Source organism: Apodemus sylvaticus, chromosome 19, assembly GCF_947179515.1.
Source record: "Apodemus sylvaticus chromosome 19, mApoSyl1.1, whole genome shotgun sequence".
NCBI lineage: Eukaryota > Metazoa > Chordata > Mammalia > Rodentia > Muridae > Apodemus > Apodemus sylvaticus.
In genome coordinates, this window is record NC_067490.1 from 2,252,151 (window position 1) to 2,268,574 (window position 16,424).

The window sequence follows — 16,424 nt, forward strand, 5'->3', positions numbered from 1 at the left end:
CCTTTATAAGTAAGTCACATTCACAGATCTCAAAGCTCACTACTAAGATCATTGCAATTTACTTAATGTTTCATATCCACAGAACTTACATAAGCTTTACCATTTTTTCTATCCAAGTATTCACCACAAGACACAGGTGGCTGGGTCCTGAGAGCAGTCACAGTTAAACAACTTCCTTTACAGAAAGGGATAGTAAAAAGTTACATTGAAATCTGCTGTGTGCTTTATCTCTTCTTAGAATCTGGTAACAATGTGTCAGTGTCTAGACCTAGTAGCAACTCTAGGAAAGTGTCTGGTGATTTTCACACATGAAGAGAACTGAGAAGCACCTGAAGCCTGTGTTGCTGCTGCTGTTAAACTGACAAAGCTCTCCCTGGTTAACAGCATCAGAGATCTGCAAAGGATGAATTTCACCTGAGCAAGCAGGAAGTACAGACTAAGCAGCTTCCAGATCTATTAAAAATGACAGACTTATCTGTTACCTGGACAATCACTGAAGGTTCCACTGTGGTAGTCTTGATTTCACTGGGGACAGAGGACCCAGGACAGCATTAGTCTTCCCTGCCCAGTTCAGAAGGTCCAAAGACTGCAGTGGACCCTGGGGGATCAGCCTGCTTTGTCTATGCAAATCGGGGCAATCAACTCCCCAGTTTCCTGCTTGTCCACAGTTTGGACAGGGTCCTGGTCACAGACAAGATGAAGGGCAGATTGTCACCCAGTGGATGGCTCCAACCCCATCAGAGACCTAAGAAGAATGAATGTTATCAACATAGACAGGGAGTGCAGAACATGCAGCTTTTACAGCTATAGAAAACACAGAGACTGCTGGCTGTCTGTCTGGACAGTCTCCCAGGGTTCCTCTGGAAAGGTGGGGCATCCATGTCTTCAGGCTCCTGGCCCAGAACATCTGATAGATTGTTCTGTGAAGCGGGAATCATGAGGGACTTCTTCTCTACCTGGTCCTGGCAGACTTCAGTATTTGATTTCCCGTGCTTTCTTTGTCCAGTTTGGGCAGCATTCTGTCTGCAGTTGAAGCAAGGGCAGGTTCTTGCCCAGTGGCAGCTTTCCACATTTGAGGCAAACTCCATAAGGAGGTTCTTCCATGCTCATCATCTTCCTTGAAGTATATGGAGGTGCTGCCAGGGGCTGACACATCTCATTGTCTAAAAAAAAGTCTTAAATTAATAAAAACATCTTTAAATGTCATATTCTGTAGCTGTCTGAGGATTTTAAAGACTACTACCTAACAAAACCAAACCAACAAAGGTTGGATTACCTATTAACTAGCATTTTAAAAATGTTCTTAAACACTTTGTAATAGTTTTCAAAAGAATTAGTATTTCCCATTGCAATTTTAAGGAGTACATAGGTATTTTTAGGGTTTATTTATTTTAATACCATACATAGTATGTTGTTACTGAAAGAATAGAAAATACAGCCTAACTCCAGCCTTCTAAGGAGCCCCAAACACTTCATATTCCAGAGCCTGCTCTTTGTGCTCTTTGTTAGAAACTAGGTAAAAGGTCACATTCCAGAGCCCACCCTTTGTTCAGAGCTAGGCAAAAAGGCCTTGAATAGGTGATCCTGGCCCCATAAGGTAACTGGAAATGAGCTAAGCTTATCTTGCTTCTGTAAACTGCTTACACTATTTACCCTATCCAGGAGTTCACGCAGCTATAGACATTCATGAAAATAGGAAACTAATTGGTCCATAATTTAAATAATATGGTAATTTAAACTGATTGGCCTAAAAAGTATGGAGTGGTACAAATCGATTGGCTCGCATTTCGCGGGCTCTCCAGGCTAAGAAATGATTGGTTTGTGATTTGCGGGCTTTGTAGTAAACTTATAAAAGCTGTCACAATTTAGCACTCGGGGTCCAGAGTCCTCTAACCCTGTGCGGTGTACGGCTGTGGAACCCAGAATTCTGAAATAAAGAAATCCTCATGTTATTGCATCGAGACCGTTTCTCGAGAGTGATTTGGGTGTCACCTTCCGAGGTGTGGGGTGCTGGTGCACCCTCGGTTTGGGGGGGGTCTTACATTACCAAAATATAACCTTACTTTTGTTAGAATATACAAGGATCTATATCAATGTAACCTACTGTAACTTTAATTTGAATCAATATACAAAGATCTATACTAGTGCAATCAAATATACATCAATATTGTATCACTATACAGGGATCTATACCAATGTAAGCAAATACAACCTTGATTTTCCATCAATATACAAACACTTATACCCATGTAGGCAAATATAACCTTAATTTTGTATCAATGTACAAAGATTTATCTCAATGTAATCAAATAAACCTAAATTTTGTATCAATATACAAAGATCTATACTAATGTAATCAAATACAACCTCAATTTTGTTTCAATATGCAAAGATCTAAACCAATGTAAGCTAATATAATTTTGTAAATTTATACAATAATTTTCTATCAATATACAGTTGTACATAAGAATAGATTGAATAATTTAACCCTGTTTCCTATTATTCCTGTTTTATTCCTATAACCTCCATTGTGTCTATATTAAAAAAAAAGATTTTAGGTGTATCACAGTAAAACTGTTTTCAGCAATGAAGCTGTTTCAGCCAAGCTGTCCACAGTGTTAAGCTTGGTTGTATTTGGCAGTCTTAGGATTCAGGATTTTTGAGTTCAGAGTTCTCTACAGTGTTCATGTCAGTTTCCTCTGAACTCAGGAAATTGAGTGTCGTGAGCAGTTTGTAGTCTGAACTGATTATTGGGTGATGTTTGCCACTTTAGCAGCAACACTGTCTGTGTAGAACATAGCAGTCAACCCAGAGGTGTCCACTGTTTGCACAGGACCTAGCAGCAGAAGAGGCATGGAGCAGTTTACCCCAGTAGTTAGTGTTAACACAATCCAAGTCAATTTGCCATTGGTCGGCCGTGTCATCCTTCTTCTTGGAAAACTAAAAGATTACTGTTAGGAAAGCTAGTAAACCTATTCATTTGAAGTGTCATAGTCCGCACATCTCAGAACATTTAAGAGCCTCAACCTCTTAAGTAATTCAAGGTATACAAACTTTGTTTCTAGTTACTTGCTTTAGATTGAAACTTGGGAACACACAGAGGAAGCAAGATGAAGGTCATTTCTAGAATCAGTTCCTACCTTGAATGACTACTTGACCCGTCCAGCAGGTCCAGTTATTCAGGGTTCCGAAGGGGTGCTACCTGAGGGTCAAAGGGGGGGAGAGAAAGAAGGAGACCAGGCAAAGGGGGGTTCAATTGTCGAGGTCTCGTTTAATTTTCTGGGGTACACAGGTTTTAAGCTTTCAGAGGAAGGGCTCGCCTCGAGGCAAGAACAAAGGAGAGAGGGGCATTCTTGGCAGTATCTGCAGGAAGAGATAAGGGTCTTCTGGTGGAGACATCTGATGTTTGCACAATGTGGAGCATCTTGAGGTTATCTCAGAACTTCCCTTCAATGGCAGTTCATGGGGAGAGGCTCTTCTTTTTTTACTCAGGACCTTTGCCCTGCCAGCCCTCCGGGCTGTAGTCAGGGTCTATTATGGCTTCCCACAACTACTGGTATGATGACAGAGAGTTTATGTATCCACAATATTTTTATAGAATTTGACATAATATGTATGCCTTAAGAAACGTGTTAAAGATAAAAACCGAAAGATTATGAGATTGGTGGCAATAGAACAGTCCCTTATTTTCTGTTTTTCTCTGTCCTGTACCAAGTGGTTCTTCTGATATGAGATGGAAATATTGGATTTTCCTTTAACAATCATGTGGGTTTACAGGAGAGACCTGTGCTCTAACCCTAAAATCCAGCTTTAATGTTTAATTGAATTGAAAAGTGGCAAAGACCATTTGCAACTTATGTTTGTAGAAGGAGGAAGAGATAAGATGGAGGTGGGCGATTCCACTTGGCAGTACTTTACTTGGGACATTTTCTCTTGATGATCCATCATTTTTCTTCAGACGTTTCATTTGCCCAGTGGTATCCAGATTCCTTAGTTGGATGCGTTTATTCTCCTGGAAGGATAGAAGCATCGCCCTGCCCAACCCTAACTCTTGGGGCTCCCCATTTTGGCCATTTATATTTTTCCTACTTTTTTTGGCAATAGAAAAAGATGAATCTAAGTTATGTATATCTACATAGAGTTAAATCAAATATACTGCATTGCAGCAAATGAAGACTATCTGTTATGGATATTAATTATAACATTTTAGTTTTAAGTTTAAGGCCAATTTTTATTATTATTATTTTGTTTGTTTTTTTGGATTTGTTTTTTTGTTGTTTTTTTGTTTTGTTTGTTTGTTTTGTTTTGAGACAGGGTTTCTCTGTATAGCCCTGGCTGTCCTGGAACTCACTCTGTAGACCAGGCTGGCCTCAAACTCAGAAATCTGCCTGCCTCTGCCTCCCAGAGTGCTGGGATTACAGACCTGCGCCACCACTGCCCTGCAAAATTTTTTATATACTTTATTGTAGAGAGCCTTATTGCGGTGCCATGCCACCTGGCAGGAACTTGACATAGACCAATGTGAAGTTACTCTCCCAGCCTTTGAGCAGGAATTCCTGTGTTAGCCATAATCCCCTCCACCTGGGGTCGAACACTCAGACCAAGGTGAAGCCCATTGTTCTTCAAGGACCTTGCAGTTTCCTGAGAGGCACTAGTCACCTGCTGAGCAACCTGAACCAGTTCTGCCAAGGAGTTTCCAGCCTCCCCCCCCCCATTTGGAGACCCCCATTAAACTTTGAGCCTTGATCAGAAAACCTTTTGTCTTGGCTTCATATTTCTCTTACAACCCACATCTATCCCGAACTTTCCTTCCAGGTAACCTGGTAACCCGTTTGATGTAACTGCGGGCAGTTACACTTTATCAGTTTTAAATTATACCCAATAATTTTACAAATTCACACATAGTTTACACCATAGTCTTAAAGAGATTTTTTTTCAAAAAAGATTTATTTATAGTTATATGTAAGTATACTGTAGCTGTCTTCAGACACCCCAAAAGAGGGTGTTAGATCTCATTACAGATGGTTGTGAGCCACCATGAGGCTGCTGGGCTTTGATCTCAGAACCCTCAGAAGAGCAGTCAGTGCTCTGAACCACTGAGCCATCTCTCCAGCCCCTTAAAGCGATTTTTTGAGAACAGAACACAGAGAAATGAAAGAGATAAAATATTTTTAGGAGTGGAAAATGGGGAAAGTACAGAGGGGAGAAAATTTAGATATAAGATATTTGGGGATCACTCGTCTGTGCAGTGGCAGTTGTTATGGTTTGGGAAAAGCTGGAATCAATTACACCAAATTTTTGTTCATTCATCTGCACTGAGGACAAGCTGTTGTAATAAAACCTGACTCCAAGGAGGTAGAGAGAAAGGGTTGTAAATCCAAGTTCCTGTAGAGGGAATTTCTTTAGCTGTGCAATGTCACTCTCCAGCTCTGCTCTGAAGCCCCAGAGCAGACCAGCCTTGTTGGTAACCTAGAACCACCACATTCCACTCTATGGGTGAGAGGCGAGGAAACTCACAATGTACAGACAGGCTCAGGGAGAGCAAAGAGAGACAGAGCAGGCAGCAGAAAAAATATAGCTCAACCTAAATCCTCACCCAGGGGACAGGGCGGGACCTCCACCTCCAAGAGAGCCAAGACTCAGGGAGCACTGCGAGGGTCACTCACCAGGGGAGCACTGCGGGGGTCACTCACCAGGTGCGGATGGATGGAGGCCATGGTGCATCTGTTGTGGGGGTACTGGAGATAAAGTGTAGCTTCGGTTCTCCAAGGGTTACACAGGCCTGAGGACAGCCTACTGAACCATGGCACCCATGTGAGGTTTGGGGTTTTTCATGGCAATCAAAGAGCCAAGCAATGCCTCAAAGAGCACACCCCCAACAGACCTCAGGAGCAAGACTTACTGTGTGTGGAGGGTCCTATAAAAAATGCTGCCTCGCTGAAAGAATGGAAGAGAAAGTGGGTGTGGGCAACAGTGGTAATGTGTCCCATTTGTGACTGGTGAAGCCTTATCTGCTGGTGCTGAGTGTCTGAGGGCAGGCTGGGAGAGTGGCTGGTGCTGGAATGTGGTGGTTCTAGGTTTATCAACAAGGCTGGTCTGCTCTGAGGAGTCAGAGCTGAGATGGAGTGTGACATCAGCAGAGGGACAGGGACTGTGCCTTGGGTCTGGTCTTAATCAGCATCCGGGTCCATCTTCCTTCCAGGTGAGGTGACTGCTGGATGGACGGGGACATAGATGACAGAGACAAGGAAATGATAGGATGTCTTAGACACTGCTCTATTGCTGTGCAGGGACACCATGACCAAGGTCGTTCTTAAAGAGAAAGCCTTTAATCAGAGCTTGCTTAGGGTTTCATTGGCTTAGTCCATTCTCACCATGGTGGGGAGCATGGCAGGAAGCAGGCGGGCGGGCATGGGGCTGGAGCTGTAGTGAGAGCTCGTCCTGGTCTATGGGCAGCAAACAGACCAAGACTGGGCTTGGGGTGGGCTTCTGAGACCTCAAAGCCTGATCCCATTGATCCACTTCCTGTATCAAGGCCACACCACCATACCTTCTAATCCTTTCAAGGTGCCACATTCCCTGGTGACTATCTTCAAATATATGAGCCTATAGGGGCCATTCTTATGCAAAGTACCAGAGAATGTTCAAGACTTAAGCAGCAGCATCCTCCACCATCAGTCCTGACTGAGGTGGAAGAGTGTGGAGGGGACCCTATGTCACTGTCCCTTGGGACTGCCCATCTTGTGCTACACAGAAGGACATGCTCTTCATGTTCAGTGGCCTCAGATCATCCTGGGAAGTCAGTGATAGCAGCAGGTGTCAGGACTCCTGTGACAAAGCCTGAGCCATTTTCCAGCCTTCTCTATGGCAGGAGTGGACACAGGGGTGCCCTGGAAACAGAATATGAGACCCTGAGGTATCCTGTTCCCTGGATGCCTGGGTCCCTGGTGGAGCAGCAAACATTTATCCATAAGACCTTTCTTCTGTACACCTTTTGCATGTGCAAAGGTCCTGTGGAATGTTCTGGGTGAGCTGAGTGTCAGCTCAGGTGCCAGTCCTCTTCCTCCCAACCACTTCTCACACGGCTGTCCTCTGTGTCCATCTCCCCATGCAGTACTTTAGGTGTCCTAGGAGTGTGGGCGTGCAGCCTTTCCTGAAGGAGTGCTCACCAGGGCCTCTGTCTAACAGCAGCAGGGACTGTGCAGAAAACCAGTGTGGTGTCCTGCTGTGGGTTGTCCTGATGTTGTTTGTATTCTGATGTTAGTTCTGCTTCCTCAAGAGGGATTGCAGCCAATGAGCAGTCCATCACCTACTCAGGTGATCTCATGTGAACCTGCTCCCCATCTTAACTGCTCAGTAAAGGCTAGAGCCTGTGACTGGGCAGTGGAGAGGAAAGGTGGGACTGGAAGTTTGAGAGTGGGGCAGGTAGAGGGGCAGAAGAGGATAAGAGGGGCAGGAGGGAGGAGTGAAGAGGAGGAGGAAGAAGCCATGATGGACCAGAACCACGTGGCCAGGAGAAACCACAGGTAGCAAGGGATCTTATAGCTGGGAATAAGTTAGTATAGGGTCAGCTATGCCCAATCTTGGATTAATAAGTAAATTGTGTGTTTTTTCCATTCATAAAACTTTTATTCCATTTACATGAACTTAAATACATGTGTTCTTAACAATTATGCTTGGATTATTCATGAAATTTTCATAAGACATTAAAACAAAGCTAGCCGTCATCTCAAGTTATTTCCCTGTTAACTGTTTTATAGCACATGCATGTTAGGCAAGTATCAAAAAGAAAAAAAATCACAAAAGCAAAAACAAAACAAAAACTTTTTTAAAAAAAGTTAAGTACATGGGATTCTCTTTACCGCTGTGCTCTATACACATAGAGCCGGGAACACCAAGCAACTCGTTTTTACTGCATCTTCACTTTTACATTTGTTCTTAAATTGACTAAAACATTTAAATACAAATAAAATGTGTAGTAAACAGAATGAAAGCAAACAGCAGGTAACTTTACAAATAATGGAATGGAACCGTTTCTGCCCTTATCAGAGTAAATTGGGTCACAACTTTTGTCTAGAGACGACTCTGGAGCTGTGGTCAAGGGTGTGCACGCAGAGACACGCGTTCCTGGCGTGCATCCACAGGATGTTTGTGTCACAGCCTCAGAAGCGCTCCAAGCCTTACAGTGCCCACAAAGACTACACTCGTGACTGGAGCCATTACCCTGCTTATTCCGCGCCAGCACACACCAATATGGAGGCAGGTTTCTTTGCTGGCTTAGACATGGAAGCAGTTTTAACACGGGCCCTTCTGAAGCCACAATGCACCAAAAGTACTATGCCCAGCATGTGCAACTCACGACAAATTCCACATCCCATGTTGGCCACCTCAAGATGAAAAGGAGCAACTCCCTAAAGTTAACTGGCTCTACTCCCCTAATACTAAGACATAAAAACCACATGGGAAATATGGAAATTCAAATAGAAGCAACATAAACCTGTCATAAATCGTAAACAAAAAAACTATCTGTGGGACAGCATGGATGACAAATAGTCTACTGTGTCAATTTTAGAATGAGGCAGACAAAGGTTGGAAGGCCGGTTAATTTTCCCCTCCTCCTGTTTCTGCTTCGTCTCCTTGGGCATCCGAAGTCCACAATGTCAAGTTGTCTCTCAGTAACTGCATTATTAGCGTGCTGTCTTTGTAGGACTCTTCACTTCATGTATCAAGTTCAGCAATGGCTTCATTAAAAACTGCCTTTGCCAGAGCAGGCTTTCTCTGGGGAGTTCAGGATCTCATAGTAAAACACAGAGAAGTTGAGGGCCAGACCCAGTCTGATGGGGTGTGTCAGCTGCATCTCCTTTTTGCTTATCTCAAATGCTTCTTGGTAGGCTTGCTGTGACTGGTCCACAATTCCTTTTTTGTCATCACCAGCAGCAACCTCGGCCAAGTAACAGTAGTAGTCACCCTTCATTTTCGGATTTTGGGGTTTGGTTTTTTTCGAGACAGGGTTTCTCTGTATAGCCCTGGCTGTCCTGGAACTCACTCTGTAGACCAGGCTGGCCTTGAACTCAGAAATCTGCCTGCCTCTGCCTCCCAGAGTGCTGGGATTACAGGCGTGTGTCACCACCGCCCGGCTCACCCTTCATTTTCAAATAGAAGACTTTGCTTTCTGGTTGAGAAGCATTGGGGATCAGGAACTTTTCCAAGAGAGACAGCGCATCGTTGCAGAAGTCTCGCCGCTCAGCCTCGAGCTTCTCCCTGTGTTCCCGAGCCATCTGCTGCTTTTTCTCAGCACCTCCGTCTTCTGCTCCATGCTTGAGATAACCCTCCAAGATGACCTACGGGCTCCTCCGACGTTTTTAGAGGCAACAGAGAGAAGGTGCCTCTCCTCGTTCGACAGCTCCGCTCCTTGCTCAGTGACAGACTTCATGCAGGCCGCCATGCCATCGTAGCGTTCTGCCTGCTCAGCCAGCTTGGCCTTCAGCACCAGCTCACTTTTATCCATAACTGGAGAGTCTGTGTCCTGAGTGGGTGGTGGCACACGGACCCAGCTCGGTAGTCTCTGGGCTGCGGTGGCGGTGGTCAAATTGTGTGTTTTTTAAATGGTTTATTAGTGTTAGAAATTCCAGCACAGTGTCCCACATCTTCCTTCCCCACACATGACAGATGACACCAGCTTTGATTTCTTTCATCAAGACTTAGGGAGTTGTGACCGTTTCTTGCCCCTCAGCCACACTGCTTGGCCTGGACAGGCAGTCCCATGTGTGTCCCGTGTCCAAGGAAACCAGGAGAGCATGTCAGAGCTACAGCTGGAGCAACAGGCTCTTGTGGATCTCCCTCTCCCATCCACAAGGAGACAGGGAGCTGGGATCACAACCATCACTGTCTGGAGGGACAGCAAATGTTTGTACCTGGGGCCATATTTCCATTCCCTCAATGCCACATAAACCTCATGCACCAGCAGGGAACAGCTGGCCCATCAGCTGAGGTAATGAGACCCTGACATGCAAATTCACATGTAAATGAGCTGGGGCAGTGACAGGAGTGTCACCTGATTGACAGGAATAGGGTGCAATCCAATTCCTGAGAAGTTAAAATGTCAAGGAAAGGCTACATTTTATGACTAATAAAACTTTGTTCTTGGGCCTGGAGAGATAGCTCAGTAGTTAAGAGCACTGACAACACTTCTGGAGGTCCTGAGTTCAAATCCCAGAAACCGTGGTGGCTCACAACCATGTGTAATGAGATCTGGTGCCCTCTTCTGGTGTGTCTGAAGATAGCTACAGTGTACTTACATATAATAAATAAATCTTAAAACAAAAAACAAAAGAAAAAACCCTTTCTTCTTGCCTGAGAGGTTTACAGACTTACAGAAGTGTATACCGAAGACCTAACAACATACATATTCAGGTAAATGTGTAATGGTATAATTTAAGTGTAATTCCATTTCTGTGTATATGGTTCCTGTGAATATTTTTAAGGTGATTCTAAATCTAATAAACATTCATCATGGCCTTGGGATGTATCAGAGCCGAGTTGTTAAAGACAGGCTCTTGGTGTCCTAATCCTGTGTCCTGATAGGATGCTCTGTCTGGCCTCAGTGGCCTCCCTACCAGGTATCCTTGGCGGGTGATGGGATGTGATCCTCTCTGGAGACTGCAGGATGCTCTCCAGCTTGAGACCCCGAAGGCTCCTGGTCTCCTTCCTGGGATGCTGTGTCTCCCACAGTTCCAGTTGAATGTAGATAATAATTGACGTCACACAACACGCCCAGCACATAGCAGCATCAGCAGGGAGACCAGCATCGAGGCTGTGAGCACAGGCAGGTGTGTGGCCCCTTAAGGCCATGTCGGTGATCCCTGCATCTGTAGCACGGAGCTCTTTCTCTGCCCACACTGTCTTCATGTGCTCCAGCATCTTCCGGACCACACAGAGAGCATGACAAAGGATGCCGGCTCCCCAACTCCAGCTCCAGGCATCCTTTGCAGTCCCTTTGATGGGATGGGGTCTCAGGACCTCAGGCTGCCTTCACACTCACTATGTAGCTGAGGCTGTGTTTGAACCCCTAACATTCTGGATACCCCTATGGAGTTCTGGGGTCAGTGGCACACCTCTGTGCTCAGTTAGTGTGTGGCATTTACATACATGTAAATCAGGGCCCTTTGGTCATTTCTCCTTCTTTAATCTCCCTGTCCTGCCTCTACTGCTGCACCTCACCAAATGGTTCCCTTGCTCTCCCAGTCTAACATATTTAGAGTCCACATATGAACAAGCATGTGTGCAGTCACACATTGCTTCTATACAGTTGTCCCCTTCCCTGCTGGGAAAAAGATTCCCTCTGGGAGCCTGTGTGTGAACCCTGCACAGCAGTAGGCCCTGTCTACACTCTGTGTGTTGCTGTGTATGCACTCTGATGGAAAGGTTGCAACATCAGCTGCAGTAAGAGATGAGTAACAGTCACATGCAGAATGCTGAGAACAGGGCAATGAAATAGACATGGTTTAGTTCCTCCCCCTCCCCACTGCCCTGCGCTCCCCTGTGGTGGGAGATGACAGATGAGCTGTGCTGAGGGAATGAGAGACCATGGCATCGGGATCTGTGGATCTGACAGCTGAGTCTGCCCCTGAGCACCTCAGACCTGTGCATCGTGAGCAGTGTGGACACTGGACAGAAGAGGCAAAGGTCTCAGACCAGGTGAGACAGGATCATCATCCCACAGAAAGAAAGATAAAATGTGTAAAGCATGTATCTCGTCCATTTGTACAGTGTTTGCCTTGTTCCTTTCAGATCTTAGTTAACCAAAGTCACTAAAACTGTGGAAGGTGCCACCCCCTGGTAAGAGTCACAGGACAGCACAGTGTGTCTCTGCCCTGGGTCATCTCTGCAGCCCCTGGACCAGTCTTATAATAAACAGGAATCTAAAGTAGACTCATCCCATCAACCCTGGAATCTTCTCTGGAGGCAGCACCAGGATCCCAAAGCCAGGGAAGGAGAGGGACCATGGGCACGGCTCAGATCCAATGGGACCAGATCTGAGATGAGAACCTGTGGATCCCTCCTCTGTGTGGATCCTGCAACACAGGCTTAGCTGGGGAAAGATGGGGGAGAACTCCACAGAGGCACCACGAAGGAGGCAGGAGCTCAGCAGAGTTTAGTCCATCTGTATGGTCCACAGTGTCCTGAGAGCAGGGCCCTTGTTGTGTCTGGTGGGGCAAGAATGGAAAAGCACCTCCTACTGCTGTCACACGTGGACATCCATGAGGAGAACCAGACAGGCAGTTCTCTCAGGAACAAGAATAGGCCCAGTCCTCCATACAAACTAAAGATGAGAGAAAGAAACACAGAAGACAAAGTCAAGAGTCACAGTCAGGACAGCATTCTGGGCTCTCACAATCCTGAGGACAGCACAAGGCTCTGGCCATCCTGTGTCCCTGTGATTACAGACCCTCAGCTTGTGCTTCACAGTGATGGAGAGAGCAGAGCCTGGAGGAGACAGAGCTGAGGGTGACCCTGTCAAAGGTAACAACAAACTGAGCCCCACCTGGGCACAGCCCCGTTTACACACAGCTCCCAAAGCCTCATCCTGCCTCACCAGATACACACAGCAGAGTGACACAGATTCTGGAAGGTTCTCCATCTGCCATTTAGTTCCTCCACAAACTCTATTCTCAATTCTTTAATTAACCTGTCAATCAACCCTCAGGTCAAGATGCTAACAATCAAGTTAACATTCAGATTCATATTCTTGGTGTGGAAGTGAGGAGCTGCAGCTCAGGGCAGCATGGAGCTGACAGGATGCAGATGTCCCCCAGTGTGTGGCTGGACCAGGAAGGTTGGCTGTGGAAGGGAACACAGGGCAGTGCAGGGACAGGGTCCTGTGTGCAGGGCAGGCTGGGCTCCACAGTTCTTCACATTGAACCCATAGGATCACAGGGAACATCAGACACTCTTGTCTAAAGAGGACTGAGGGCTCTGGGTGTCACAGGAGAGACCTGAACACACTGGCTGTCACTCAGTCCACTCCTGGCAGCTGTCGTCATGCTAGAGAATGAGAGTCATGAACCATCACTGTGAAGTCAACATCCCAACAACCCACAGCTCACAGGGGATTCTGGGAGTCCCTGAAACCCAATCATCTCCACATTGCCCCTCCGCAGTCAGGTCCCAGAGTGTCACCTTTACAGTCTGGGAGAGACATATCAGAGCTCTGGGAGGTGTCTCTGCCTAGGTGAAGAAATATACAGAAAAGGCCGGGTGGTGGTGGCACACACCTGTAAGCCCAGCACTTGGGAGGCAGAGGCAGGCGGATTTCTGAGTTTGAGGCCAGCCCGGTCTACAGAGTGAGTTCCAGGACAGCCAGGGCTACACAGGGAAACCCTGTCTTGAAAAAAAAAAGCAAAAAACAAAACAACAAAAAAAAAAAAAAGAAAGAAGGAAAGAAAGAAAGAAAGAAAGAAAGAAAGGAAGGAAGGAAGGAAGGAAGGAAGGAAGGAAGAAAGAAAGAAAGAAAGAAAGAAAGAAAGAAAGAAAGAAAGAAAGAAAGAAAGAAAGTTCCTTCACAGCATTGGGCTGCAGGCAAGCCTGTAAGGCATTTTCTTAATCAGTGATTGCTGGAGAAGGGCTGGTGGTCCTGGATTCTATAAGAAAGCAGGACTGGGCTCTTTGCTCTCCGCTCTCCCACATACTCTCACCTCTCTGCCCGTGGGGCTCTTCCTCCCCCACCGCTGTGGTCATGGTGGCCTCCACTTCTCTACTCTCTCTCTCTCTCTCTCTCTCTCTCTCTCTCCCATCCTCTACCACTAACTCTCATCCCCTACTCTGAATAAACTCTATTCTATACCAAAAAAAAAAAAAAGAAAGAAAGAAAGAAAGAAAGAAAGAAAGAAAGAAAGAAAGAAAGAAAGAAAGAAAGCAGGACTGGGCACATTTATGAAAAGGGGAGGGAAGTTGGGGGAAGGGATGTGCGGGGAGGGGGTTAGAAGTAGGCGGGGCTGCAAAGTGAAGAAATCATGGAAAAGTATGAAAGGCTGACTTAGGACATGGCAGTACATGCCTGTAATACCAGCACTTGGGAGGCAAAGACAGGCAGAGCTCCATGAGTTCAAAGCCAGCCTGGTCTGCCAGAGCTGTCAGACAGAGAAACCCAATCCTGTCTTGAAAACTCACAGTGTTGGGGGTTGGGGGAGAAGGCTGAGCAAGCCAGTAAGCAGCGCTCTTCATAGCCTTTGCGTCAGCTCCTGCCTCCAGGTTTGACTTCCTGTCCTGACTTCCTTCCATGATGAACAGCGATGTGGACGTATAAGCCAAATAATCTCCTCTCCAAGATTCCTTGTTCGCCGTGTTTACCACAGCAATAGAAACCCGGGGACACATCACTGTGAGTTTGGTTCTCACACAGCACAGTCTCCATAAAAGCCCTGGAGAGTGAGAGGCAGATGTCTAGCAGGAGATCCCGAGATTCAAATCCTGTAACCAGTGCAACCCCTGAACCCTTCCAAACACCAATACAGCTGCTGCTCTCTTCCAGCCAGCTCTAGAAAGTTCGTGCAGGTGGGGACTGCAGTAGGAGCTAGTGACCTATCTGAAAAAGAACCAGACGGTGGGGCTGGAGAGGTAGGTGGCTCAGTCGTCAAGAGCATGGCAGCTCTTGCAGAGGACATGAGTTTGGTTCATAGCACACATGGAAGCTCACAACCATCTGCGGTTCCAGTTCCAGGGAATCTGTTTGTTGCCTTCTTATGGCCGCCATGGACAGTCCACACACACGGTGCACAGACATCTATACAGACAAAATGCTCATACGTAAAAAGACTCAGTGTTTTCTGTGGGTGATGTTGCTCCGTGGATACAGCATGCATATGGTGCACAGATGTTCGTGCAAGCAAAACACCCACATACACAGAAATAAATCAGAGGTTGGAGAGATGGCTCAGTGGTTAAGAGCACTGGCTGATCTTCTAGAGGAGCCAGGTTCAGTTCCCAGCACCCACACAGCAGCTTACAACTGTCTGCAACTCCAGTTCCAGGGACCTCAACACCCTCGCACAGACATACATGTAGGCAAAACACCAATGCACATGAAATAAAAATAAATAATTAAAAATATATTTGAGGGGGGACTGGGAAAGGGGAAAGCTTTTAGAATGTAAACAAAGAATATAGAAAATAAATAAAAAATAAATTTGAAAAAAAATATTTGAGTATCACGTAGTAGATTATGAGGCATTGGAGAGACTGCTTGTCTCCCTGGAAGCAAGAGCTAACAGTGCCGCCGATGGGCTTTTATTCTTCTCATTTACACGCTTTCATTACACGCTGGAAGGCTGGACAGACCTGCTCACTTCAGCACCCTGCCAGTTAAACAGAACCCCTCTGCCAATGCCTGTTCCAAGTCTGGTGAACGTTTACAAGGAGAGCAGGCAGCTGCAGGCAGCAACTGAGCATTTCCCACGAGCACTGACTCTCAGATACAAGCTCACTGACAGTTGCTTTAACCTGGGAGTCACCCTGGGAGCATCCAGTGATGTGTGTGTGTGTGTGTGTGTGTGTTATATAGTGTGTGTGTAAGTGTGGTATGTGTGATGTGTAGTGTGTGTGTATGTGTGTGAGTGGTGTGTGTTGTGTGAGTGGTGTGTGTGTGGTGTGGTGTGTATGTGTGTGTGTATGTGTGGTGGTATGTATGTGACGTGTGTGTGCTCCATGGTGTGCATACATGTGTGTGTACATATGTGTGTGTGAGTGTGTGTGGTGTATAGTGTGTGTGTGTGTGTGTGGTATGTGTGTAATGTGTGTGTGTGGTTTGTAGTGGGCATACATGTGTGTGTACATTTGTGTGTGTATGGGGTATAGTGTGTGTGTGTGCGTGCGCGCGCGCGCGCGCGCACGCGCGCACACTCTTATCTCTGCTTTTCAGAACAGTCCTGAGCTGTCTGTGCTCACATGACCTGGGGAACCCGCTCAGAGCCCTGGTCCACTGGGAAGAATCTGAGCATGTTATTTGACAGCAACTGAGGTGCAAGCAATTTGTGGTGACATTGATTTGCATTTCCAGCCACATAATTAATTCATGTTGGTGAATTCTCAGATATATCACTTGGAAAAGGCTGTTATGGGGCCGATTGAATCTGCTTGCTACCAAAGCCCAGCTACCTAAGTTCCATTTCTGCGACTCAGACAAAGGTAGAAGGAGAAAACTGAGTCATAGTGCCTGCTGACCTCACACAGGTTCTGTGGTGGTGAGCAAGCACACACACTGGTAAGTTTTCGGTATGGCTTTTGGTTTTTATATATGTGTGTGTATATTATATATAATGTATATGTATATATATATATTTCAAGGTTTTGTTTAGCCCCAGTTGTCCTAGAACTCTCTGTGTGGATCTAGGTGTCCCAGAACTCCAAAGATCTGCCACCCCACCACA

General features: G+C 46.0%; 2 protein-coding genes and 1 pseudogene across 33 annotated transcripts in view; 1 reads left to right on the forward strand and 2 right to left on the reverse strand.

The window, feature by feature from the left end:
- Positions 1-16,424, forward strand: part of LOC127669410 (H-2 class I histocompatibility antigen, D-B alpha chain-like) — a 121,738-nt gene that overhangs the window by 60,332 nt on the left and 44,982 nt on the right. The window lies entirely within an intron of this gene.
- On the reverse strand, positions 7,609-12,008 carry LOC127669434 (14-3-3 protein zeta/delta-like; annotated as a pseudogene).
- LOC127669430 (H-2 class I histocompatibility antigen, L-D alpha chain-like) overlaps positions 12,623-16,424 on the reverse strand; it is a 63,909-nt gene continuing 60,107 nt past the window's right edge. The window contains exon 8 of the mRNA XM_052163364.1: positions 12,623-13,179. Within this exon, the coding sequence (XP_052019324.1) occupies positions 13,136-13,179 (44 nt within the window). The 3' untranslated portion in view covers positions 12,623-13,135. The remainder of the gene's footprint in view (positions 13,180-16,424) is intronic.